We start from the raw sequence: 27,676 nt of genomic DNA, 5'->3' as shown, positions 1-27,676 counted from the left end.
CTGGCACATTTGTTTAGTTTACTTTTGTTTTGTTTTGTCTTGCTCTGTTCTACTTACCATTGTATTCAATAAAGATTTGCATTGTTGGTTTGTTTGCTTGCTCGCTTGTTTGCTTGTGTGTTTGTATGGGTGGTTGAAAGGCTGTTTGGTTTAGGCATGAGCTTTCCAATTGAAAGGGTGGTAAGACTTTGGAAGGCAGTGAGGCGGGATGAGAGGTCTGAAAGGGAAATAACAAGGAAAGCTGATCAGTGTTCAATGCAGACATGGCAGTGTTTGCTAAAGCAAATAAGCGGGGAAAATGTCAACTTAAAGAAGAATGTGTGTAAGGCCACAAAACTGTAAATAAACATCATCCTGGAAATGGAGTGCAACCAAAGTATCGTGAACAATTCATTCCAGGATTGACACTGATTCAATCAGACAAGCCGAATACCTTCCTCCTCCCACAGTGCGGTGTTTCCCACAATCTCCCGTATCCGTCTTTTAACCTTGAGTTTCCCAAGCCTAGCACGGCCCTGCATTCCCTAATGTGAGGTCCCTCTGCACCCACCTGAAGACTGCAATTGCCTAGAGGTAGGCAGTTGGCCTTGGGTGCATGCAGCCACATTTCCTCAAGGAGCATAGGGCTTATACAATTCTTTCAACACAGGTTTTCGGTCTTTTGTTCCACATTCACAGGTCAGGACTGCTGGCCGGGTTTTTGTGTATGCTTGTGTGTGTGTATGTGTTAGTGTGTGTGTTTGTTTGTGTGTGTGTATGTGTGTGTTATTTGTATTCGTGTTATATGTGTGTGTGTTTGCATGTTCGTGTGTGAGTGCCTGTGTGTGTCTGCTTGTGTTGTGTGTGTTATTTGTATTTGTGTTATTTGTGTGTATGTGTGTATGTTTGTGTGTGTCTGTGTGTGTGCTTTGTTGTGTGTGTGGTATTTCTATTTGTGTTATTTGTATGGGTATGTGTGTGTGTTTGCATGTGTGTGTGTGTGTGTGTGTGTGTGTCTGTGTGTGTTTGTGCCTGTTTTTGCATGGACCATGTTAATTGTGAGAATTCCTGAAAATCTGGCTCAACTGTTCTTACAGGAAATGCATGAATGTGCGTTCCCGAATCTCTACATGAACTATTGTGGTTTTTGGGCTATTTGCCTATGTAAAAGACTTTCTTTCTGCATGTGCTATATTCTTCCCTTGCTTTAATAGAGTTCTGTTGCTCCCAACTACCAGCTAGCCCAACAAGCATGAAAGAAGTGCCATGATTTGCATGACTCCTGGAAGTGATGTCCTTGGGTCTCAGGACAAGTGGTTGGGATCCTCAGTTGGGGGGTCTTCTCTTTCCAACCTGTGTGGATCCAGATGGGATGAGATCAGCACGGATTCCACTTGGCTAGTGATACCACCTAAGGCACACTTCACTCAGCCTTCCTCTTCTGAAGCCTGCTTACCACCTCCACGATTTCCTGGATACTCTGCCCAAAGCCAGAAAGGACCTATGGTGCTCCCTCCTTGGATGATCTGTCTGCTGGATGGTTGATTCCTAGGACATTTTTTGTGCTTCCTTGTTCTGTGTCCAGAATGGCATGCAAGGGACTGCGAGACTTTGGGAGAGACTTTGCTGAGTCTGATAGGTTTCTTGAGGTCTTGTTCCGGGTCTCCTGTTCTCAGGTGGGAGGCGTGGCAGGTGTAAGGGGTCGTGGCATGACCTTGATTCAAGGGTCTGGAGTACGACTGTAGCCCACGGCTCCTTTTGAGTGGGCAGAGCTTCGGGTGCTGAGGCAAAGGTATTTACGGGCAGGGGTCCCAGCTCTAAGGGTGGCATTTGCAGAAGCTTGCGCTTGATCTGGAGCGGTCCTGACTATATTCTCCAGCTTTAGGTCTCCTGGCATCGAATCCTTAGGAGCATGGAAGCTGGAAGCAATGTGGATAACAGCTGTATGCTGGGGGAATCCCGGCGCAGGAAGACGGTTTGGCAGGCCTGGCAAAAGAAGGCCCTGCTATCAGCTTTAGGCAAGAACCAATACCCGAGCTCTGGGACAGGCAGGAACTGGCCAGGCAAATACAGCTCCCTTCGTCCCGCATCCGAGTGTGGTTTCAGAACCGAAGGAGTCGCACTGGAGAGGTGAGGCACGGCCCAAAGCGGTCCAGCAGAGGCTCCATTCCGCTAGCCTCCCAACAGCTCGAGGAAGGGTTTGGCTCCAGGTCACAAGGTAGCAGCATGCCCTCGGACAGCAGAGGCCTCGCACTCGACTCACCTTGCAACAGCGCAGTATCCTAGTGCAAGCCTTTGAGAGGAATCCGTTGCCAGGCTTTGCTACCAGGGAGCAGCTGGGCCAGAGGACAGGTTTGTCTGAGTACACGATCCACATATGATTTCAGAACAGAAGAGCGCGGCAAGCCCGCGCTCCAGATCAAGATGTGCCTGCTTCACAAGTGCAGGATGTGGCAACTGGAGGTCTCAGTGGCAGGGATGAAGCAGCACAGGACAACCTGTTATCGATGGCTATCTCAGGAGGTGTGGGCATGGAGAACTCGAGCTCCAGCGACCAGCCCTACTTCCACAAAGAGTCCCAGCAACCCCAAATGGCACTGCCCGAAGGACGAGGCCAATCACAGACAGCGACTCAAGCATACGAGGCAGGACCTCTGGAACTCCTCCTTGATGAACTGCTGGAAGAAGACCAAGTGGAGGGTGGCAGGCCATTCCCTGTGCATCTTGATGGAAATTCTGGTGGCAAGGAGCACGAGTTTGTCCAGGAAACCATCTTGCAACTGGCTGCCACGGACTGTGTTTCCAAGGAATCCTCGAGTTATAGTGACCCAACCAATTTCTCCAGAGAGCCTCAGCTACCACAATGGGCACAGCCTGAAGGACAAGGCCAAGAACAGGCTCTCACTCAGGGATGCAACACGGGCGTCCTGGAATTCTTCCTGGATCAACTGCTGATGGAAGTTCGAGTGGAGAAGCACTCCCCAGGCTCTGTATATCTGGAAGGTGCAGGGCAGCAAATGGATGCAACACCTGAGCTGCCTCTCTCTCAAGAAGATTATGAGGCTCTGCTGGATATTCTCTGAGTCCCAGCCTGGAAGCTCCTATCCAGAAGACACCTGCAATCCACACTTGAGAATGTTGACAGCCCAAAAAGTTAATGCATCAAAACCCCTATGACAGTGGCTGATTTCGATGCAAAGCATCTTGCTTACTAGAAGGAGGAAATGCACGGGGGTTTTCCATGTGGAGTGCCTACCTGAGGGCCCTGAGACGAGGAAATGGACTCTCAGAATGGGTTTCTGCTGAAGGGGCAGAGGGCAGATCACCAGGGACTCCTAAAACAACAAGGAGGCCTAATGAAAAGCCCAACTGATAGAACACAACATTGGACTGGCTCCATCAGATTCCAGGAAATCTCATGGGTCACCAGGTAGGCTACACATCTCAGGACACTAAACCAGGAAGGAGTTATGAACACTTCTTCCTTGGGACTAAGAACTGTAGCTCTTCTTACCAATGCCTTATGCTTAGCTGTGAGATGACTAACAATCCACCCATTCTATATGTACTCCTGGCACATTTGTTTAGTTTACTTTTGTTTTGTTTTGTCTTGCTCTGTTCTACTTACCATTGTATTCAATAAAGATTTGCATTGTTGGTTTGTTTGCTTGCTCGCTTGTTTGCTTGTGTGTTTGTATGGGTGGTTGAAAGGCTGTTTGGTTTAGGCATGAGCTTTCCAATTGAAAGGGTGGTAAGACTTTGGAAGGCAGTGAGGCGGGATGAGAGGTCTGAAAGGGAAATAACAAGGAAAGCTGATCAGTGTTCAATGCAGACATGGCAGTGTTTGCTAAAGCAAATAAGCGGGGAAAATGTCAACTTAAAGAAGAATGTGTGTAAGGCCACAAAACTGTAAATAAACATCATCCTGGAAATGGAGTGCAACCAAAGTATCGTGAACAATTCATTCCAGGATTGACACTGATTCAATCAGACAAGCCGAATACCTTCCTCCTCCCACAGTGCGGTGTTTCCCACAATCTCCCGTATCCGTCTTTTAACCTTGAGTTTCCCAAGCCTAGCACGGCCCTGCATTCCCTAATGTGAGGTCCCTCTGCACCCACCTGAAGACTGCAATTGCCTAGAGGTAGGCAGTTGGCCTTGGGTGCATGCAGCCACATTTCCTCAAGGAGCATAGGGCTTATACAATTCTTTCAACACAGGTTTTCGGTCTTTTGTTCCACATTCACAGGTCAGGACTGCTGGCCGGGTTTTTGTGTATGCTTGTGTGTGTGTATGTGTTAGTGTGTGTGTTTGTTTGTGTGTGTGTATGTGTGTGTTATTTGTATTCGTGTTATATGTGTGTGTGTTTGCATGTTCGTGTGTGAGTGCCTGTGTGTGTCTGCTTGTGTTGTGTGTGTTATTTGTATTTGTGTTATTTGTGTGTATGTGTGTATGTTTGTGTGTGTCTGTGTGTGTGCTTTGTTGTGTGTGTGGTATTTCTATTTGTGTTATTTGTATGGGTATGTGTGTGTGTTTGCATGTGTGTGTGTGTGTGTGTGTGTGTGTCTGTGTGTGTTTGTGCCTGTTTTTGCATGGACCATGTTAATTGTGAGAATTCCTGAAAATCTGGCTCAACTGTTCTTACAGGAAATGCATGAATGTGCGTTCCCGAATCTCTACATGAACTATTGTGGTTTTTGGGCTATTTGCCTATGTAAAAGACTTTCTTTCTGCATGTGCTATATTCTTCCCTTGCTTTAATAGAGTTCTGTTGCTCCCAACTACCAGCTAGCCCAACAAGCATGAAAGAAGTGCCATGATTTGCATGACTCCTGGAAGTGATGTCCTTGGGTCTCAGGACAAGTGGTTGGGATCCTCAGTTGGGGGGTCTTCTCTTTCCAACCTGTGTGGATCCAGATGGGATGAGATCAGCACGGATTCCACTTGGCTAGTGATACCACCTAAGGCACACTTCACTCAGCCTTCCTCTTCTGAAGCCTGCTTACCACCTCCACGATTTCCTGGATACTCTGCCCAAAGCCAGAAAGGGCCTATGGTGCTCCCTCCTTGGATGATCTGTCTGCTGGATGGTTGATTCCTAGGACATTTTTTGTGCTTCCTTGTTCTGTGTCCAGAATGGCATGCAAGGGACTGCGAGACTTTGGGAGAGACTTTGCTGAGTCTGATAGGTTTCTTGAGGTCTTGTTCCGGGTCTCCTGTTCTCAGGTGGGAGGCGTGGCAGGTGTAAGGGGTCGTGGCATGACCTTGATTCAAGGGTCTGGAGTACGACTGTAGCCCACGGCTCCTTTTGAGTGGGCAGAGCTTCGGGTGCTGAGGCAAAGGTATTTACGGGCAGGGGTCCCAGCTCTAAGGGTGGCATTTGCAGAAGCTTGCGCTTGATCTGGATCGGTCCTGACTATATTCTCCAGCTTTAGGTCTCCTGGCATCGAATCCTTAGGAGCATGGAAGCTGGAAGCAATGTGGATAACAGCTGTATGCTGGGGGAATCCCGGCGCAGGAAGACGGTTTGGCAGGCCTGGCAAAAGAAGGCCCTGCTATCAGCTTTAGGCAAGAACCAATACCCGAGCTCTGGGACAGGCAGGAACTGGCCAGGCAAATACAGCTCCCTTCGTCCCGCATCCGAGTGTGGTTTCAGAACCGAAGGAGTCGCACTGGAGAGGTGAGGCACGGCCCAAAGCGGTCCAGCAGAGGCTCCATTCCGCTAGCCTCCCAACAGCTCGAGGAATGGTTTGGCTCCAGGTCACAAGGTAGCAGCATGCCCTCGGACAGCAGAAGGCCTCGCACTCGACTCACCTTGCAACAGCGCAGTATCCTAGTGCAAGCCTTTGAGAGGAATCCGTTGCCAGGCTTTCCTACCAGGGAGCAGCTGGGCCAGAGGACAGGTTTGTCTGAGTACACGATCCACATATGATTTCAGAACAGAAGAGCGCGGCAAGCCCGCGCTCCAGATCAAGATGTGCCTGCTTCACAAGTGCAGGATGTGGCAACTGGAGGTCTCAGTGGCAGGGATGAAGCAGCACAGGACAACCTGTTATCGATGGCTATCTCAGGAGGTGTGGGCATGGAGAACTCGAGCTCCAGCGACCAGCCCTACTTCCACAAAGAGTCCCAGCAACCCCAAATGGCACTGCCCGAAGGACGAGGCCAATCACAGACAGCGACTCAAGCATACGAGGCAGGACCTCTGGAACTCCTCCTTGATGAACTGCTGGAAGAAGACCAAGTGGAGGGTGGCAGGCCATTCCCTGTGGATCTTGATGGAAATTCTGGTGGCAAGGAGCACGAGTTTGTCCAGGAAACCATCTTGCAACTGGCTGCCACGGACTGTGTTTCCAAGGAATCCTCGAGTTATAGTGACCCAACCAATTTCTCCAGAGAGCCTCAGCTACCACAATGGGCACAGCCTGAAGGACAAGGCCAAGAACAGGCTCTCACTCAGGGATGCAACACGGGCGTCCTGGAATTCTTCCTGGATCAACTGCTGATGGAAGTTCGAGTGGAGACGCACTCCCCAGGCTCTGTATATCTGGAAGGTGAAGGGCAGCAAATGGATGCAACACCTGAGCTGCCTCTCTCTCAAGAAGAATATGAGGCTCTGCTGGATATTCTCTGAGTCCCAGCCTGGAAGCTCCTATCCAGAAGACACCTGCAATCCACACTTGAGAATGTTGACAGCCCAAAAAGTTAATGCATCAAAACCCCTATGACAGTGGCTGATTTCGATGCAAAGCATCTTGCTTACTAGAAGGAGGAAATGCACGGGGGTTTTCCATGTGGAGTGCCTACCTGAGGGCCCTGAGACGAGGAAATGGACTCTCAGAATGGGTTTCTGCTGAAGGGGCAGAGGGCAGATCACCAGGGACTCCTAAAACAACAAGGAGGCCTAATGAAAAGCCCAACTGATAGAACACAACATTGGACTGGCTCCATCAGATTCCAGGAAATCTCATGGGTCACCCGGTAGGCTACACATCTCAGGACACTAAACCAGGAAGGAGTTATGAACACTTCTTCCTTGGGACTAAGAACTGTTGCTCTTCTTACCAATGCCTTATGCTTAGCTGTGAGATGACTAACAATCCACCCATTCTATATGTACTCCTGGCACATTTGTTTAGTTTACTTTTGTTTTGTTTTGTCTTGCTCTGTTCTACTTACCATTGTATTCAATAAAGATTTGCATTGTTGGTTTGTTTGCTTGCTTGCTTGTTTGCTTGTGTGTTTGTATGGGTGGTTGAAAGGCTGTTTGGTTTAGGCATGAGCTTTCCAATTGAAAGGGTGGTAAGACATTGGAAGGCAGTGAGGCGGGATGAGCGGTCTGAAAGGGAAATAACAAGGAAAGCTGATCAGTGTTCAATGCAGACATGGCAGTGTTTGCTAAAGCAAACAAGCGGGGAAAATGTCAACTTAAAGAAGAATGTGTGTAAGGCCACAAAACTGTAAATAAACATCATCCTGGAAATGGAGTGCAACCAAAGTATCGTGAACAATTCATTCCAGGATTGACACTGATTCAATCAGACAAGCCGAATACCTTCCTCCTCCCACAGTGAGGTGTTTCCCACAATCTCCCGTATCCGTCTTTTAACCTTGAGATTCCCAAGCCTAGCACGGCCCTGCATTCCCGAATGTGAGGTCCCTCTGCACCCACCTGAAGACTGCAATTGCCTAGAGGTAGGCAGTTGGCCTTGGGTGCATGCAGCCACATTTCCTCAAGGAGCATAGGGCTTATACAATTCTTTCAACACAGGTTTTCGGTCTTTTGTTCCACATTCACAGGTCAGACTTGCTGGCCGGGTTTTTGTGTATGCTTGTGTGTGTGTATGTGTTAGTGTGTGTGTTTGTTTGTGTGTGTGTATGTGTGTGTTATTTGTATTCGTGTTATATGTGTGTGTTTGCATGTTCGTGTGTGAGTGCCTGTGTGTGTGTGCTTGTGTTGTGTATGTTATTGGTATTTGTGTTATTTGTGTATATGTGTGTATGTTTGTGTGTGTCTGTGTGTGTGCTTTGTTGTGTGTGTGGTATTTCTATTTGTGTTATTTGTATGGGTATGTGTGTGTGTTTGCGTGTGTGTGTGTGTGTGTGTGTGTGTGTCTGTGTGTGTTTGTGCCTGTTTTTGCATGGACCATGTTAATTGTGAGAATTCCTGAAAATCTGGCTCAACTCTTCTGACAGGAAATGCATGAATGTGCGTTCCCGAATCTCTACATGAACTATTGTGGTTTTTGGGCTATTTGCCTATGTAAAAGACTTTCTTTCTGCATGTGCTATATTCTTCCCTCGGTTTAATAGAGTTCTGTTGCTCCCAACTACCAGCTAGCCCTACAAGCATGAAAGAAGTGCCATGACTTGCATGACTCCTGGAAGTGATGTCCTTGGGTCTCAGGACAAGTGGTTGGGATCCTCAGTTAGGGGGTCTTCTCTTTCCAACCTGTGTGGATCCAGATGGGATGAGATCAGCACGGATTCCACTTGGCTAGTGATACCACCTAAGGCACACTCCACTCTGCCTTCCTCTTCTGAAGCCTGCTAACCACCTCCACCATTTCCTGGATACTCTGCCCAAAGTCAGGAAGGACCTATGGTGCTCCCTCCTTGGACGATCTGTCTGCTGGATGGTTGATTCCTAGGACATTTTTTGTGCTTCCTTGTTCTGTGTCCAGAATGGCATGCAAGGGACTGCGAGACTTTGGGAGAGACTTTGCTGAGTCTGATAGGTTTCTTGAGGTCTTGTTCCGGGTCTCCTGTTCTCAGGTGGGAGCCGTGGCTGGTGCAAAGCATAGTGGCATGACCTTGATTCAAGGGTCTGGAGTACGACTGAAGCCCACGGCTCCTTTCGAGTGGGCGGAGCTCCAGGAGCAGAGGCAAAGGTATTTAAGGGCAGGGGTCCCAGCCCTACGGCTGGCATTTGCTGAAGCTTGTGCTTGCTCTGGAGCGGTCCTGACTACATTCTCCAGCTTTAGGTCTCCTGGCATCGAATCCTTAGGAGCATGGAAGCTGGAAGCAATGTGGATAACAGCTGTATGCTGCGGGAATCCCGGCGCAGGAAGACGGTTTGGCAGGCCTGGCAAAAGAACGCCCTGTTATCAGCTTTCAGCAAGAACCAATACCCGAGCTCTGCGACAGGCAGGAACTGGCCAGGCAAATACAGCTCCCTTCCTCCCGCATTCGAGTGTGGTTTCAGAACCGAAGGAGTCGCACTGGAGAGGTGAGGCACGGCCCAAAGCGGTCCAGCAGAGGCTCCATTCCGCTAGCCTCCCAACAGCTCGAGGAAGGGTTTGGCTCCAGGTCACAAGGTAGCAGCATGCCCTCGGACAGCAGAAGGCCTCGCACTCGACTCACCTTGCAACAGCGCAGTATCCTAGTGCAAGCCTTTGAGAGGAATCCGTTGCAAGGCTTTGCTACCAGGGAGCAGCTGGGCCAGAGAACAGGTTTGTCTGAGGACACGATCCACATATGATTTCAGAACAGAAGAGCGCGGCAAGCCCGCGCTCCAGATCAAGATGCGCCTGCTTCACAAGTGCAGGATGTGGCAACTGGAGGTCTCAGTGGCAGGGATGAAGCAGCACAGGACAACCTGTTATCGATGGCTATCTCAGGAGGTGTGGGCATGGAGAACTCGAATTCCAGCGACCAGCCCCACTTCCACAAAAGGTCCCAGCAACACCAAATGGCACTGCCCGAAGAACGAGGCCAATCACAGACAGCGACTCAAGCATACGAGGCAGGACCTCTGGAACTCCTCCTTGATTAACTGCTGGAAGAAGACCAAGTGGAGGGTGGCAGGCCATTCCCTGTGGATCTGGATGGAAATTCTTGTGGCAAGGAGCACGAGTTTGTGCATGAAACCATCTTGCAACTGGCTGCCACGGACTGTGTTTCCAAGGAATCCTCGAGTTATAGCGACCCAACCAATTTCTCCAGAGAGCCTCAGATACCACAATGGGCACAGCCTGAAGGACAAGGACAAGAACAGGCTCTCACTCAGGGATGCAACACGGGCCCCCAGGAACTCTTCCTGGATCAACTGCTGATGGAAGTTCGAGTGGAGGCACACTCCCCAGGCTCGGTATATCTGGAAGGTGCAGGGCAGCAAATGGATGCAACACCTGAGCTGACTCTCTCTCTAGAAGAATATGAGGCTCTGCTGGATATTCTCTGAGTCCCAGCCTGGAAGTTCCTATAGAAGACACCTGCAATACACACTTGAGAATGTAGACACCCAAAAAGTTAATGCATCAAAACCCCTATTACAGTGGCTGATTTCGATGCAAAGCATCTTGCTTACTAGAAGGAGGAAATGCACGTGGGTTTTCCATGTGGAGTGCCTTAGTGAGGGCCCTGAGACGAGGAAATGGGCTCTCAGAATGGGATTCTGCTGAAGGGGCAGAGGGCAAGATCACCAGGGACTCCTAAAACAACAAGAAGGCCTAATGAAAAGCCCAACTGACAGAACACAACATTGGACTGGCTCCATCAGATTCCAGGAAATCTCATGGGTCACCAGGTATAGGCTACACATCTCAGGACACTAAACCAGGAAGGAGTTATGAACACTTCTTCCTTGGGACTAAGAACTGTAGCTCTTCTTACCAATGCCTTATGCTTAGCTGTGAGATGACTAACAATCCACCCATTCTATATGTACTCCTGGCACATTTGTTTAGTTTACTTTTGTTTTGTTTTGTCTTGCACTGTTCTACTTACCATTGTATTCAATAAAGATTTGCATTGTTGGTTTGTTTGCTTGCTTGCTTGTTTGGTGGGTGTTTGTATGGGTGGTTGAAAGGCTGTTTGGTTTAGGCATGAGCTTTCCAATTGAAAGGGTGGTAAGACTTTGGAAGGCAGTGAGGCGGGATAAGAGGTCTGAAAGGGAAATAACAAGGAAAGCTGATCAGTGTTCAATGCAGACATGGCAGTGTCTGCTAAAGCAAACAAGCGGGGAAAATGTCAACTTAAAGAAGAATGTGTGTAAGGCCAAAAAACTGTAAATAAACATCATCCTGGAAATGGAGTGCAACCAAAGTATCGTGAACAATTCATTCCAGGATTGACACTGATTCAATCAGACAAGCCGAATTCCTTCCTCCTCCCACAGTGAGGTGTTTCCCAAAATCTCCCGTATCCGTCTTTTAACCTTGAGTTTCCCAAGCCTAGCACGGCCCTGCATTCCCTAATGTGAGGTCCCTCTGAACTCACCTGATGACTGCAATTGCCTAGAGGTAGGCAGTTGGCCTTGGGTGAATGCAGCCACATTTCCTCAAGGAGCATAGGGCTTATACAATTCTTTCAACACAGGTTTTCGGTCTTTTGTTCCACATTCACAGGTCAGACTTGCTGGCCGGGTTTTTGTGTATGCTTGTGTGTGTGTATGTGTTAGTGTGTGTGTATGTGTTAGTGTGTGTGTTTGTGTGTGTGTGTGTATGTGTGTGTGTTATTTGTATTCGTGTTATATGTGTGTGTGTTTGCATGTTCGTGTGTGAGTGCCTGTGTGTGTGTGCTTGTGTTGTGTGTGTTATTTGTATTTGTGTTATTTGTGTGTGTATGTGTGTATGTTTGTGTGTGTCTGTGTGTGTGCTTTGTAGTGTGTGTGGTATTTCTATTTGTGTTATTTGTATGGGAATGTGTGTGTGTTTGCGTGTGTGTGTGTGTGTGTGTGTGTGTCTGTGTGTGTTTGTGCCTGTTTTTGCATGGACCATGTTAATTGTGAGAATTCCTGAAAATCTGGCTGAACTGTTCTGACAGGAAATGCATGAATGTGCATTCAAAAATCTCTACATGAACTATTGTGGTTTTTGGGCTATTTGCCTGTGTAAAAGACTTTCTTTCTGCATGTGCTATATTCTTCCCTCGGTTTAATAGAGTTCTGTTGCTCCCAACTACCAGCTAGCCCTACAAGCATGAAAGAAGTGCCATGACTTGCATGACTCCTGGAAGTGATGTCCTTGGGTCTCAGGATAAGTGGTTGGGATCCTCAGTTGGGGGGTCTTCTCTTTCCACCCTGTGTGGATCCAGATGGGATGAGATCAGCACGGATTCCACTTGGCTAGTGATACCACCTAAGGCACACTCCACTCTGCCTTCCTCTTCTGAAGCCTGCTTACCACCTCCAGGATTTCCTGGATACTCTGCCCAAAGCCAGGAAGGATCTATGGTGCTCCCTCCTTGGACGATCTGTCTGCTGGATGGTTGATTCCTAGGACATTTTTTGTGCTTCCTTGTTCTGTGTCCAGAATGGCATGCAAGGGACTGCGAGACTTTGGGAGAGACTTTGCTGAGTCTGATAGGTTTCTTGAGGTCTTGTTCCGGGTCTCCTGTTCTCAGGTGGGAGCCGTGGCTGGTGCAAAGCATAGTGGCATGACCTTGATTCAAGGGTCTGGAGTACGACTGAAGCCCACGGCTCCTTTCGAGTGGGCGGAGCTCCAGGAGCAGAGGCAAAGGTATTTAAGGGCAGGGGTCCCAGCCCTACGGCTGGCATTTGCTGAAGCTTGTGCTTGCTCTGGAGCGGTCCTGACTACATTCTCCAGCTTTAGGTCTCCTGGCATCGAATCCTTAGGAGCATGGAAGCTGGAAGCAATGTGGATAACAGCTGTATGCTGCGGGAATCCCGGCGCAGGAAGACGGTTTGGCAGGCCTGGCAAAAGAAGGCCCTGTTATCAGCTTTCAGCAAGAACCAATACCCGAGCTCTGCGACAGGCAGGAACTGGCCAGGCAAATACAGCTCCCTTCCTCCCGCATTCGAGTGTGGTTTCAGAACCGAAGGAGTCGCACTGGAGAGGTGAGGCACGGCCCAAAGCGGTCCAGCAGAGGCTCCATTCCGCTAGCCTCCCAACAGCTCGAGGAAGGGTTTGGCTCCAGGTCACAAGGTAGCAGCATGCCCTCGGACAGCAGAAGGCCTCGCACTCGACTCACCTTGCAACAGCGCAGTATCCTAGTGCAAGCCTTTGAGAGGAATCCGTTGCAAGGCTTTGCTACCAGGGAGCAGCTGGGCCAGAGAACAGGTTTGTCTGAGGACACGATCCACATATGATTTCAGAACAGAAGAGCGCGGCAAGCCCGCGCTCCAGATCAAGATGCGCCTGCTTCACAAGTGCAGGATGTGGCAACTGGAGGTCTCAGTGGCAGGGATGAAGCAGCACAGGACAACCTGTTATCGATGGCTATCTCAGGAGGTGTGGGCATGGAGAACTCGAATTCCAGCGACCAGCCCCACTTCCACAAAAGGTCCCAGCAACCCCAAATGGCACTGCCCGAAGAACGAGGCCAATCACAGACAGCGACTCAAGCATACGAGGCAGGACCTCTGGAACTCCTCCTTGATTAACTGCTGGAAGAAGACCAAGTGGAGGGTGGCAGGCCATTCCCTGTGGATCTGGATGGAAATTCTTGTGGCAAGGAGCACGAGTTTGTGCATGAAACCATCTTGCAACTGGCTGCCACGGACTGTGTTTCCAAGGAATCCTCGAGTTATAGCGACCCAACCAATTTCTCCAGAGAGCCTCAGATACCACAATGGGCACAGCCTGAAGGACAAGGACAAGAACAGGCTCTCACTCAGGGATGCAACACGGGCCCCCAGGAACTCTTCCTGGATCAACTGCTGATGGAAGTTCGAGTGGAGACACACTCCCCAGGCTCGGTATATCTGGAAGGTGCAGGGCAGCAAATGGATGCAACACCTGAGCTGACTCTCTCTCTAGAAGAATATGAGGCTCTGCTGGATATTCTCTGAGTCCCAGCCTGGAAGTTCCTATAGAAGACACCTGCAATACACACTTGAGAATGTAGACACCCAAAAAGTTAATGCATCAAAACCCCTATTACAGTGGCTGATTTCGATGCAAAGCATCTTGCTTACTAGAAGGAGGAAATGCACGTGGGTTTTCCATGTGGAGTGCCTTAGTGAGGGCCCTGAGACGAGGAAATGGGCTCTCAGAATGGGATTCTGCTGAAGGGGCAGAGGGCAAGATCACCAGGGACTCCTAAAACAACAAGAAGGCCTAATGAAAAGCCCAACTGACAGAACACAACATTGGACTGGCTCCATCAGATTCCAGGAAATCTCATGGGTCACCAGGTATAGGCTACACATCTCAGGACACTAAACCAGGAAGGAGTTATGAACACTTCTTCCTTGGGACTAAGAACTGTAGCTCTTCTTACCAATGCCTTATGCTTAGCTGTGAGATGACTAACAATCCACCCATTCTATATGTACTCCTGGCACATTTGTTTAGTTTACTTTTGTTTTGTTTTGTCTTGCACTGTTCTACTTACCATTGTATTCAATAAAGATTTGCATTGTTGGTTTGTTTGCTTGCTTGCTTGTTTGGTGGGTGTTTGTATGGGTGGTTGAAAGGCTGTTTGGTTTAGGCATGAGCTTTCCAATTGAAAGGGTGGTAAGACTTTGGAAGGCAGTGAGGCGGGATAAGAGGTCTGAAAGGGAAATAACAAGGAAAGCTGATCAGTGTTCAATGCAGACATGGCAGTGTCTGCTAAAGCAAACAAGCGGGGAAAATGTCAACTTAAAGAAGAATGTGTGTAAGGCCAAAAAACTGTAAATAAACATCATCCTGGAAATGGAGTGCAACCAAAGTATCGTGAACAATTCATTCCAGGATTGACACTGATTCAATCAGACAAGCCGAATTCCTTCCTCCTCCCACAGTGAGGTGTTTCCCAAAATCTCCCGTATCCGTCTTTTAACCTTGAGTTTCCCAAGCCTAGCACGGCCCTGCATTCCCTAATGTGAGGTCCCTCTGAACTCACCTGATGACTGCAATTGCCTAGAGGTAGGCAGTTGGCCTTGGGTGAATGCAGCCACATTTCCTCAAGGAGCATAGGGCTTATACAATTCTTTCAACACAGGTTTTCGGTCTTTTGTTCCACATTCACAGGTCAGACTTGCTGGCCGGGTTTTTGTGTATGCTTGTGTGTGTGTATGTGTTAGTGTGTGTGTATGTGTTAGTGTGTGTGTTTGTGTGTGTGTGTGTATGTGTGTGTGTTATTTGTATTCGTGTTATATGTGTGTGTGTTTGCATGTTCGTGTGTGAGTGCCTGTGTGTGTGTGCTTGTGTTGTGTGTGTTATTTGTATTTGTGTTATTTGTGTGTGTATGTGTGTATGTTTGTGTGTGTCTGTGTGTGTGCTTTGTAGTGTGTGTGGTATTTCTATTTGTGTTATTTGTATGGGAATGTGTGTGTGTTTGCGTGTGTGTGTGTGTGTGTGTGTGTGTCTGTGTGTGTTTGTGCCTGTTTTTGCATGGACCATGTTAATTGTGAGAATTCCTGAAAATCTGGCTGAACTGTTCTGACAGGAAATGCATGAATGTGCATTCAAAAATCTCTACATGAACTATTGTGGTTTTTGGGCTATTTGCCTGTGTAAAAGACTTTCTTTCTGCATGTGCTATATTCTTCCCTCGGTTTAATAGAGTTCTGTTGCTCCCAACTACCAGCTAGCCCTACAAGCATGAAAGAAGTGCCATGACTTGCATGACTCCTGGAAGTGATGTCCTTGGGTCTCAGGATAAGTGGTTGGGATCCTCAGTTGGGGGGTCTTCTCTTTCCACCCTGTGTGGATCCAGATGGGATGAGATCAGCACGGATTACACTTGGCTAGTGATACCACCTAAGGCACACTCCACTCTGCCTTCCTCTTCTGAAGCCTGCTTACCACCTCCAGGATTTCCTGGATACTCTGCCCAAAGCCAGGAAGGATCTATGGTGCTCCCTCCTTGGACGATCTGTCTGCTGGATGGTTGATTCCTAGGACATTTTTTGTGCTTCCTTGTTCTGTGTCCAGAATGGCATGCAAGGGACTGCGAGACTTTGGGAGAGACTTTGCTGAGTCTGATTTGTTTCTTGAGGTCTTGTTCCGGGTCTCCTGTTCTCAGGTGGGAGCCGTGGCAGGTGTAAAGCGTTGTGGCATGACCTTGATTCAAGGGTCTGGAGTACGACTGAAGCCCACGGCTCCTTTCGAGAGGGCTGAGCTCCGGGAGCAGAGGCAAAGGTATTTAAGGGCAGGGGTCCCAGCCCTACGGCTGGCATTTGTTGAAGCTTGTGCTTGCTCTGGAGCGGTGCTGACTACATTCTCCAGCGTGAGGACTCCTGGCATCGAATACTTAGGAGCATGGAAGCTGGAAGCATTGTGGAGAGCAGCTGTGTGCTGCGGGAATCCCGGCGCAGAAAGACGGTTTGGCAGGCCTGGCAAAAGAAGGCCCTGTTATTAGCTTTCAGCAAGAACCAATACCCGAGCTTCTGGGACAGGCAGGAACTGGCCAGGCAAATACAGCTCCCTGCGTCCCGCATCCGAGTGTGGTTTCAGAACCGAAGAAGTCGCACTGGAGAGGTGAGGCACGGCCCAAAGCGGTCCAGCAGAGGCTCCATTCCGCTAGCCTCCCAACAGCTCGAGGAAGGGTTTGGCTCCAGGTCACAAGGTAGCAGCATGCCCTCGGATAGCAGGAGGCCTCACACTCGACTCACCTTGCAACAGTGCAGGATCCTAGTGCAAGCCTTTGAGAGGAACCCGTTGCCAGGCTGTGCTGCCAGGGAGCAGCTGGGCCAGAGGAAGGGTTTGTCTGAGGACACGATCCACATATGGTTTCAGAACAGAAGAGCACGGCAAGCCCGCGCTCCATATCAAGATGTTCCTGTTTCACAAGTGCAGGATGTGGCAACTGGAGGTCTCAGTGGCAGGGATGAGGCAGCACAGGACAACCTGTTACCGATGGCTGCTGCAGGAGGTGTTGGCATGGAGAACTCGAGCTCCAGCGACCAGCCACACTTCCACAAAGAGTCCCAGCAACCCCAAGTGGTACTGCCCGAAGGACGAGGCCAATCACAGACAGCGACTCAAGCATACGAGGCAGGATCTTTGGAACTCCTCCTTGATGAACTGCTGGAAGAAGACCAAGTGGAGGGTGACAGGCCATTCCCTGTGGATCTGGATGGAAATTCTGGTAGCAAGGAGTACGAGGGTATCCAGGAAACCATCTTGCAACTGGCTGCCATGGACTGTGTTTCCAAGGAATCCTCGAGTTATAGCGACCCAACCAATTTCTCCAGAGTGTCTCAGCTACCACAATGGGCACAGCCTGAAGGACAAGGCCAAGAACAGGCTCTCACTCAGGGATGCAACACGGGCCCCCTGGAACTCTTCCTGGCTCAACTGATGATGGAAGTTCGAGTGGAGACGCACTCCCCAAGCCCTGTACTACTGGAAGGTGCAGGGCAGCAAATGGATGCAAACCTGAGCTGCCTCTCTCTCAAGAAGTATATGAGGCTCTGCTGCATATTCTCTGAGTCCCAGCCTGGTAGCTCCTATCCAGAAGACACCCGCAATCCACACTTGAGAATGTAGACAGCCCAAAAAGTATATGCATCAAAACCGCTATTACAGTGGCTGATTTCGATGCAAAGCATCTTGCTTAGTAGAAGGAGGAAATGCATGTGGGTTTTCCATGTGGAGTGCCTACCTGAGGGCCCTGAGATGAGGAAATGGGCTCTCAGAATGGGATTCTGCTGAAGGGGCAGAGGGCAAGATCACCAGGGACTCCTAAAACAACAAGGAGGCCTAATGAAAAGCCCAACTGACAGAACACAACATTGGACTGGCTCCATCCGATTCCAGGAAATCTCACGGGTCACCAGGTATAGGCTACACATCTCAGAACACTAAACCAGGAAGGAGTTATGAAGACTTCTTTCTTGGGACTAAGAACTGCTGCTCTTCCTACCAATGCCTTATGCTTAGCTGTGAGATGACTAACATACCACCGATTCTATATGTACTCCTAGCACATTTCTTTAGTTTACTTTTGTTTAGTTATGTCTTGCTCTGTTCTACTTCCCATTGTATTCAATAAATATTTGCATTGTTTGTTTGTTTCTTTGCGTGCTTGCTTGTTTGCTTGTGTGTTTGTATGGGTGGTTGAATAGGCTGTTTGGTTTAGGAATGTGCTTTCCAATTCAAAGGGTGGTAAGACTATGGAAGGCGGTGAGTTGGGATGAGAGGTCTGAAAGGGAAATAACAAGGAAAGCTGATCAGTGTTCAATGCAGACATGGCAGTGTTTGCCATAGCAAACAAGGGGGGAAAATGTCAACTTAAAGAAGAATGTGTGTAAGGCCACAAAACTGTAAATAAACATCATCCTTGAAATGGAGTGCAACCAAAGTATCGTGAACAATTCATTCCAGGATTGACACTGACTCAATCAGACAAGCCGAATACCTTCCTCCTCCCACAGTGAGGTGTTTCCCACACTCTCCTGTATCCGTCTTTTAACCTTGAGTTTCCCAAGCCTAGCATGGCCCTGCATTCCATAATGTGAGGTCCCTCTGAACCCACATGAAGACTGCAATTGCCTAGAGGTAGGCAGTTGGACTTGGGTGCATGCTGGAACATTGCCTCAAAGAGCATAGGGCTTATACAGTTCTTTCAGCACAAGTTTTGGGTTTTTTGTTCCACATTCACATATCAGACTTGCTGGCCGGGTTTTTGTGTATGCTTGTGTGTGTGTATGTGTGTGTGTGTGTGTGTGTGCGTGTGTGTGTGTATGTGTGTGTGTTATTTGTATTCGTGTTATATGTGTGTGTGTGTTTGCATATGCGTGTGAGTGTCTGTGTGTGTGTGCTTGTGTTGTGTGTGTTATTTGTATTTGTGTTATTTGTGTGTGTATGTGTGTGTGTTTGTGTGTGCATGTGTGTGTGCTTTGTGGTGTGTGTGCTATTTCTATTTGTGTTATTTGTATGTGTATGTGTGTGTATTTGCGTGTGTGTGTGTGTGTGTGTGTGTCTGTGTGTGTGTTTGTGTTTGTGCCTGTGTTTGCATGGAACATGTTAATTGTGAGAATTCCTGAAAATCTGGCCCAACTGTTCTGACTCAAATGCATGAATGGGCATTCCCGAATCTCTACATGAACTAGTGTGGTTTTTGGCTATTTGCCTGTGTAAAAGACTTTCATTCTGCATGTGCTATTCTCTTATCTCGGTTTAATAGAGTTCTGTTGCTCCCAACTACCACCTAGCCCTACAAGAAGGAAAGAAGTGCCATGACTTGCATGACCCCTGGAAGTGATGTGCTTGGGTCTCAGGACAAGTGGTTGTTATCCTCAGTTGGGGGGTCTTCTCTTTCTAACCTGTGTGGATCCAGATGGGATGAGATCAGCACGGATTCCACTTGGCTAGTGATACCACCTAGGCACACTCCACTCTGCCTTACTCTTCTGAAGCCTGCTTACCACCTCCACGATTTCCTGGATACTCTGCCCAAATCCAGGAAGGTCCTTTGTTGCTCCCTCCTTGGACTATCTGTCTGCTGGATGGTTGATTCCTAGGACATTTTTTGTGCTTCCTTGCTCTGTGTCCAGAATGGCATGTAAGGGACTGCGAGACTTTGGGAGAGACTTTGCTGAGTCTGATAGGTTTCTTGAGGTCTTGTTCCGGGTCTCCTGTTCTCAGGTGGGAGGCGTGGCAGGTGTAAAGCGTCGTGGCATGACCTTGATTCAAGGGTCTGGAGTACGACTGTAGCCCACGGCTCCTTTCGAGTGTGCGGAGCTCTGTGAGCAGAGGCAAATGTATTTAAGGGCAGGGGTCCAAGTCCTACGGCTGGCATTTGCTGAAGCTTGTGCTTGCTCTAGAGCGGTCCTGACAACATTCTCCAGCTTGAGGACTCCGGGCATCGAATCTTTAGGAGCATGGAACCTGGAAGCAATGTGGAGAGCAGCTGTGTGCTGCGGGAATCCCGACGCAGAAAGACGGTTTGGTAGGCCTTGGAAAAGAAGGCCGTGCTATCAGCTTTCAGCAAGAAACAATACCCGAGCTTCTGGGACAGGCAGGAACTGGCCAGGCAAATACAGCTCCCTGCGTCCCGCATCCGAGTGCGGTTTCAGAACCTAAGAAGTCGCACTGGAGAGGTGAGGCACGGCCCAAAGCGGTCCAGCAGAGGCTCCATTCCGCTAGTCTCCCAACAGCTCAAGGAAGGGTTTGGCTCCAGGTCACAAGGTAGCAGCATGCCCTCGGACAGCAGAAGGCCTTGCACTCGACGCACCTTGCAACAGCGCAGGATCCTAGTGCAAGCCTTTGAGAGGAACCCGTTGCCATGCTTTGCAACCAGGGAGCAGCTGGGCCAGAGGACAGGTTTGTCTGAGCACACGATCCACATATGGTTTCAGAAAAGAAGAACGCGGCAAGCCCGCGCTCCACATCAAGATGTGCCTGCTTCACAGTGCAGGATGTGGCAACTGGAGGTCTCAGTGGCAGGGATGAGGCATCACAGACAACCTGTTACCGATGGCTGCTGCAGGAGGTGTGGGCATGGAGAACTCGAGCTCCAGCGACCCGCCACACCCACAAAGAGTCCCAGCAACCCCAAGTGGCACATCACATACAGCGACTCAAGCATACGAGGCAGGACCTCGGAACTCCTCCTTGATGAACTGCTAGAATAAGACCAAGTGGAGGGTGACAGGCCACTCCCTGTGGATCTTGATGGAAATTCTGGTAGCAAGGAGCACGAGGGTGTCCAGGAAACCATCTTGCAACTGGCTGTCACAGACTGTGTTTCCAAGGAATCCTCGACTTATAGCGACCCAACCAATTTCTTCAGAGAGTCTCAGCTACCACAATGGGCACAGCCTGAAGGACAAGGCCAAGAACAGGCTCTCACTCAGGGATGCAACACGGGCCCCCTGGAACTCTTCCTGGATCAACTGCTGATGGAAGTTCGAGTGGAGACGCTCTCCCCAGGCCTTGTACATCTGGAAGGTGGAGGGCAGCAAATGGATGCAACACCTGAGCTGCCTCTCTCTCAAGAAGAATATGAGGCTCTGCTGGATATTCTCTGAGTCCCAGCCTGGAAGCTCCTATCCAGAAGACACCCGCAATCCACACTTGAGAATGTAGACAGCCCAAAAAGTATATGCATCAAAACCCTATTACAGTGGCTGATTTCGATGCAAAGCATCTTTCTTATTAGAAGGAGGAAATGCACGTGGGTTTTCCATGTGGAGTGCCTACCTGAGGGCCCTGTGTCGAGGAAATGGGCTCTCAGAATGGGATTCTGCTGAAGGGGCAGAGGGCAAGATCACCAGGGAATCCAAAAACAACAAAGAGACCTAATGAAAAGCCCAACTGACAGAACACACCATTGGACTGGCTCCATCAGACTCCAGGAAATCTCATGGGTCACCAGGTATAGGATAAACACACCTCAGGACACTAAACCAGGAAGGAGTTATGAAGACTTCTTCCTTGGGACTAAGAACTGCTGCTCTTTTACCAATGCTTTATGCTTAGCTGTGAGATGACTAACAAACCACCCTTTCTATATGTATCATAGCACATTTGTTTTGTTTACTTTTGTTTTGTTTTGTCTTGCTCTGTTCTACCTCCCATTGTATTCAATAAAGATTTGCATTTTTTGGTTTGCTTGCTTGCTTGTTTGCTTGTGTGTTTGTATGGGTGATTGAATAGGCTGTTTATTTTAGGCATGTGCTTTCCAATTCAAAGGGTGGTAAGACTTTGGAAGACAGTGAGGTGGGATGAAGGACTGAAAGGGAAATAACAAGGAAAGCTGATCAGTGTTCAATGCAGACATGGCAGAGTTTGCTAAAGCAAACAAGCGGGGAAAATGTCAACTTAAGGAAGAATGTGTGTAAGGCCACAAAAGTGTAAATAATCATCATCCTGGAAATGGAGTGGAACCCAAGTATCGTGAACAATTCTTTCCAGGATTGCCAATGATTCAATCAGACAAGCCGAATACCTTCCTCCTCCCACAGTGAGGTGTTTCACACACTCTCTTGTATCTGTCTTTTAACCTTGAGTTTCCCAAGCCTAGCACAGCCCTGCATTCCCTAATATGATGTCCCTCTGAACCCACCTGAAGACTGCAATTGCCTAGAGGTAGGCAGTAGGCCTCGGGTGCATGCAGGCACATTTCCTCAAGGAGCATAGGGCTTATACAGTTCTTTCAGCACAAGTTTTCTGTCTTTTGTTCCACATTCACACTTCAGAATTGCTGGCCAGGTTTTTGTGTATGCTTGTGTGTGTGTGTGTATGTGTGTGTGTGTGTGTGTGTGTTATTTGTATTTTTGTTATATGTGTGGTGTGTGTTTTCATGTGCGTGTGTGAGTGTCTGTGTGTGTGCTTGTGTTGTGTGTGTGTTATTTGTATTTGTGTTATTTGTGTGTGTGTACGTGTGTGTGTTTGTGTGTGCCTGTGTGTGTTTGTGTGTGCGTGTGTGTGTGCTTTGTTGTGTGTGTGGTATTTCTCTTTGTGTTATTTGTATGTGTATGTGTGTGTATTTGCCTGTGTGTGTGTGCATGTGTGTGTGTGTGTGTGTGTGTTTGCGCCTGTGTTTGCATGTAACATGTTAATGGTGAGAATTCCTGAAAATCTGGCCCAACTGTTCTGACTTAAATGCATGAATGGGCATTCCCGAATCTCTACATGAACTATTATGGTTTTTGGCTATTTGCCTGTGTAAAAGACTTTCATTCTGCATGTGCTATTCTCTTATCTCGGTTTAATAGAGTTCTGTTGCTCCCAAATACCACCTAGCCCTACAAGAAGGAAAGAAGTGCCATGACTTGCATGACCCCTGGAAGTGATGTCCTTGGGTCTCAGGACAAGTGGTTGTTATCCTCAGTTGGGGGGTCTTCTCTTTCCAACCTGTGTGGATCCAGATGGGATGAGATCAGCACGAATTCCACTTGGCTAGTGATATCACCTAAGGCACACTCCACTCTGCCTTCCTCTTCTGAAGCCTGCTTACCACCTCCACGATTTCCTGAATACTCGGCCCAAATCCAGGAAGGAACTATGGTGCTCCCACCTTGGACTATCTGTCTGCTGGATTCTTGATTCCTAGGACATTTTTTGTGCTTCCTTGTTCTGTGTCCAGAATGGCATGCAAGGGACTGCGAGACTCTGGGAGAGATTTTGCTGAGTCTGATAGGTTTCTTGAGGTCTTGTTCCGGGTCTCCTGTTCTCAGGTGGGAGGCGTGGCAGGTATAAAGTGTGGTGGCATGACCTTGATTCAAGGATCTGGAGGACGACTGTAGCCCACGGCTCCTTTCGAGTGGGTGGAGCTCCGGGAGCAATGGCAAAGGTATTTAAGGGCAGGGGTCACATCGCTACGGCTGGCATTTGCTGAAGCTTGTGCTTGCTCTTTAGAGGTCCTGACTATATTCTCCAGCTTGAGGACGCCTGGCATCGAATCCTTAGGAGCATGGAAGCTGGAAGCAATGTGTAGAGCAGCTGTGTGCTGCGGGAATCCCGGCACAGGAAGACGGTTTGGCAGGCCTAGCAAAAGAAGGCCCTGCTATCAGCTTTCAGCAAGAACCAATACCCGAGCTTCTGGGACAGGCAGGAAATGGCCAGGCAAATAAAGCGCCCTGCGTCCCGCATCCGAGTGTGGTTTCAGAGCCGAAGAAGTCGCACTGGAGAGGTGAGGCACGGCCCAAAGTGGTCCTGCAGAGGCTCCATTCTGCTCGCCTCCCAACAGCTCGAGGAAGGGTTTGGTTCCAGGTCACAAGGTAGCAGCATGCCCTCGGACAGCAGAAAGCCTCGCACTAGACTCACCTTGCAAAAGCACAGGATCCTACTGCAAGGCTTTGTGAGGAACCCGTTGTCAGGCTTTGCTACCAGGGAGCAGCTGGGCCAGAGGACAGGTTTGTCTGAGGACACGATCCACATATGGTGTCAGAACAGAAGAGCTCGGCAAGCCCGCGATCCAGATCAAGATGTGCCTGCTTCCCAAGTGCAGGATGTGGCAACTGGAGACCTCACTGGCGGGCATGAGGCAGCACAGGACAACCTGTTACCGATGGCTGCTGCAGGAGGTGTGGGCATGGAGAACTCGAGCTCCAGCGACCAGCCCCACTTCCACAAAGAGTCCCAGCAACCCCAAGTGGAACATCACAGACAGCGACTCAAGCATACGAGGCAGGACCTCTAAAAATCCTCCTTGATGAACTGCTGGAAGAAGACCAAGTGGAGGGTGACTGGCCATTCCCTGTGGATCTGGATGGAAATTCTGGTGGCAAGGAGCACAATGATGACCAGGAAACCATCTTGCAACTGGCTGTCACGGACTGTGTTTCCAAGGAATCCTCGAGTTATAGCGACCCAACCAATTTCTCCAGAGAGTCTCAGCTACCACAATGGGTACAGCCTGAAGGACAAGGCCAAGAACAGGCTCTCACTCAGGGATGCAACACGGGCCCCCTGGAACTCTTCCTGGATCAACTGCTGATGGAAGTTCATGTGGAGACGCACTCACCAGGCCCTGTACATCTTTAAGGTGCAGGGCAGTAAATGGATGCAACACCTGAGCTGCCTCTCTCTCAAGAAGAATATGAGGCTCTGCTGGATATTCTCTGAGTCCCAGCCTGGTAGCTCCTATCCAGAAGACACCCGCAATCCACACTTGAGAATGTAGACAGCCCCAAAAGTATATGCATCAAAACCCCTATTACAGTGGCTGATTTCGATGCAAAGCATCTTGCTTACTAGAAGGAGGAAATGCACGTGGGTTTTCCATATGGAGTGCCTACCTGAGGGCCCTGAGACGAGGAAATGGGCTCTCAGAATGGGATTCTGCTTGAAGGGCAGAGGGCAAGATCACCAGGGACTCCTAAAACAACAAGGAGGCCTAATGAAAAGCCCAACTGACAGAACACACAATTGGACTGGCTCCATCAGACTCCAGGAAATCTCATGGGTGACCAGGTATAGGCTACACATCTCAGTACACTAAACCAGGAAAGAGTTATGAAGACTTCTTCCTTGGGACTAAGATCTGCTGCTCTTCTTACCAATGCCTTATGCTTAGATGTGAGATGACTAACAAACCACCCATTCTATATGTACTCCTAGCACATTTGTTTAGTTTACTTTTGTTTTGTTTTGACTTGTTCTGTTCTACCTCCCATTGTATTCAATAAAGATTTGCATTGTTTGTTTTTTTGTTTGCTTGCTTTTTTGCTTGTGTGTTTGTATTGGTGGTTGAATAGGCTGTTTGGTTTAGGAATGAGCTTTCCAATTCAAAGGGTGGTAAGACTTTGGAAGGCAGTGAGGCGGGATGAGAGGTCTGAAAGGGAAATAACAAGGAAAGCTGATCAGTGTTCAATGCAGACATGGCAGTGTTTGCCATAGCAAACAAGCGGGGGAAATGTCAACTTAAAGAAGAATGTGTGTAAGGCCACAAAACTGTAAATAAACATCATCCTGAAAATGGAGTGCAACCAAAGTATCGTGAACAATTCATTCCAGGATTGACACTGACTCAATCAGACAAGCCGAGTACCTTCCTCCTCCCACAGTGAGGTGTTTCCCACACTCTCCCATATCCGTCTTTTAACCTTGAGTTTCCCAAGCCTAGCATGGCCCTTCATTCCCTAATGTGAGGTCCCTCTGAACCCACCTGAAGACTGCAATTGCCTAGAGGTAGGCAGTTGGCCTTGGGTGCATGCAGGAACATTGCCTCAAGGAGCATAGGGCTTTTACAGTTCTTTCAGCACAAGTTTTGGGGCTTTTGTTCCACATTCACATATCAGACTTGCTGGCCGGGTTTTTGTGTATGCTTGTGTGTGTGTATGTGTGTGTGTGTGTGTGTGTGTGTGTGTATGTGTGTGTGTTTTTTGTATTCGTGTTATATGTGTGTGTGTGTTTGCATATGCGTGTGAGTGTCTGTGTTTGTGTGTGCTTGTGTTGTGTGTGTTATTTGTGTTTGTGTTATTTGTGTGTGTATGTGTGTGTTTGTGTGTGCGTGTGTGTGTGCTTTTTTGTGTGTGTGCTATTTCTATTTGTGTTATTTGTATGTGTCTGTGTGTGTGTGTGTGTTTGTGCCTGTGTTTGCATGGAACATGTTAATTGTGTGAATTCCTGAAAATCTGGCCCAACTGTTCTGACTTAAATGCATGAATGGGCATTCCCGAATCTCTACATGAACTATTGTGGTTTTTGGCTATTTGCCTGTGTAAAAGACTTTCATTCTGCACGTGCTATTCTCTTATCTCGGTTTAATAGAGTTCTGTTGCTCCCAACTACCACCTAGCCCTACAAGAAGGAAAGAAGTGCCATGACTTGCATGACCCCTGGAAGTGATGTCCTTGGGTCTCAGGACAAGTGGTTGTTATCCTCAGTTGGGGGTCTTCTCTTTCCAACCTGTGCGGATCCAGATGGGATGAGATCAGCACGGATTCCACTTGGCTAGTGATACCACCTAGGCACACTCCACTCTGCCTTACTCTTCTGAAACCTGCTTAACACCTCCACGATTTCCTGGATACTCTGCCCATAGCCAGGAAGGACCTTTGTTGCTCCCTCCTTGGACTATCTGTCTGTTGGATGGTTGATTCCTAGGACATTTTTTGTGCTTCCTTGTTCTGTGTCCAGAATGGCACGTAAGGGACTGCGAGACTTTGGGAGAGACTTTGCTGAGTCTGAGAGGTTTCTTGAGGTCTTGTTCCGTGTCTCCTGTTCTCAGGTGGGAGGCGTGGCAGGTGTAATGCGTCGTGGCATGACCTTGATTCAAGGGTTTGGAGTACGACTGTAGCCCACGGCTCCTTTCGAGTGGGCGGAGCTCCGGGAGCAGAGGCAAAGGTATTTAAGGGCAGGGGTCCAAATCCTACGGCTGGCATTTGCTGAAGCTTGCACTTGCTCTGGATCGGTCCTACTACATTCTCCAGCTTGAGGACTCCTGGCATCGAATCCTTAGGAGCATGGAAGCTGGAAGCAATGTGGAGAGCAGCTGTGTGCTGCGGGAATCCCGGCGCAGAAAGACGGTTTGGCAGGCTTGGAAAAGAAGGCCCTGCTATCAGCTTTCAGCAAGAACCAATACCCGAGCTTCTGGGACAGGCAGGAACAGGCCAGGCAAATACAGCTTCCTGCGTCCCGCATCCGAGTGTGGTTTCAGAACCGAAGAAGTCGCACTGGAGAGGTGAGGCACGGCCCAAAGCGGTCCAGCAGAGGATCCATTCCTCTAGCCTCCCAACAGCTCAAGGAAGGGTTTGGCTCCAGGTCACAAGGTAGCAGCATGCGCTCGGACAGCAGAAGGCCTTTCACTCGACTCACCTTGCAAAAGCGCAGGATCCTAGTGCAAGCCTTTGAGAGGAACCCGTTGCCAGGCTTTGCTACCAGGGAGCAGCTGGGCCAGAGGACAGGTGTGTCTGAGCACACGATCCACATATGGTTTCAGAAAAGTAGGGCAGGGCAAGCCCGCGCTCCAGATCAAGATGTGCCTGTTTCACAAGTGCAGGATGTGGCAACTGGAGGTCTCAGTGGCAGGGATGAGGCAGCACAGACAACCTGTTACCGATGGCTGCTGCAGGAGGTGTGGGCATGGAGAACTCGAGCTCCAGCGACCAGCCCCACTTCCACGAAGAGTCCCAGCATCCCCAAGTGGCACTGCCCGAAGGACGAGGCCAATCACAGACAGCCACTCAAGCATACTAGCCAGGAACTCTGGAACTCCTCCTTGATGAACTGCTGGAAGAAGACCAAGTGGAGGGTGACAGGCCATTCCCTGTGGATCTGGATGGAAATCCTGGTGGCAAGGAGCACGGGGTTGTCCAGGAAACCATCTTACAACTGGCTGCCACGGACTGTGTTTCCAAGGAATCCTCGAGTTATAGCGACCCAACCAATTTCTCCAAGAGCCTCAGCTAACA

The 27,676-nt window shown here is 49.1% G+C and overlaps 1 protein-coding gene across 1 annotated transcript; it reads left to right on the top strand.

The window, feature by feature from the left end:
• The first annotated feature begins 5,441 nt into the window (after positions 1–5,441).
• On the top strand, positions 5,442–5,911 carry LOC147998670 (double homeobox protein 4C-like). Its single transcript, XM_087598758.1, has 2 exons — positions 5,442–5,659; positions 5,740–5,911. Exons 1-2 carry the CDS (start codon positions 5,442–5,444, stop codon positions 5,909–5,911), a joined length of 390 nt encoding a protein of 129 aa, XP_087454884.1.
• Positions 5,912–27,676: the final 21,765 nt, after the last annotated feature.

This window comes from Rattus norvegicus, chromosome 20, assembly GCF_021556685.1.
Source record: "Rattus norvegicus strain SHRSP/BbbUtx chromosome 20, alternate assembly SHRSP_T2T, whole genome shotgun sequence".
NCBI classification, from domain to species: Eukaryota; Metazoa; Chordata; class Mammalia; order Rodentia; family Muridae; genus Rattus; species Rattus norvegicus.
The sequence above is the reverse complement of the archived record's forward strand: the minus strand, read 5'-3'. Positions and strand labels throughout refer to the sequence as shown.

Coding starts and splice junctions, on each gene's coding strand:
- LOC147998670 (XM_087598758.1), top strand. CDS start 5,442: ATGGAAGCTGGAAGCAATGTGGATAACAGCTGTATGCTGGGGGAATCC. Junction 5,660..5,739: donor GAAGGAGTCGCACTGGAGAG/GTGAGGCACGGC, acceptor GTTTGGCTCCAG/GTCACAAGGTAGCAGCATGC.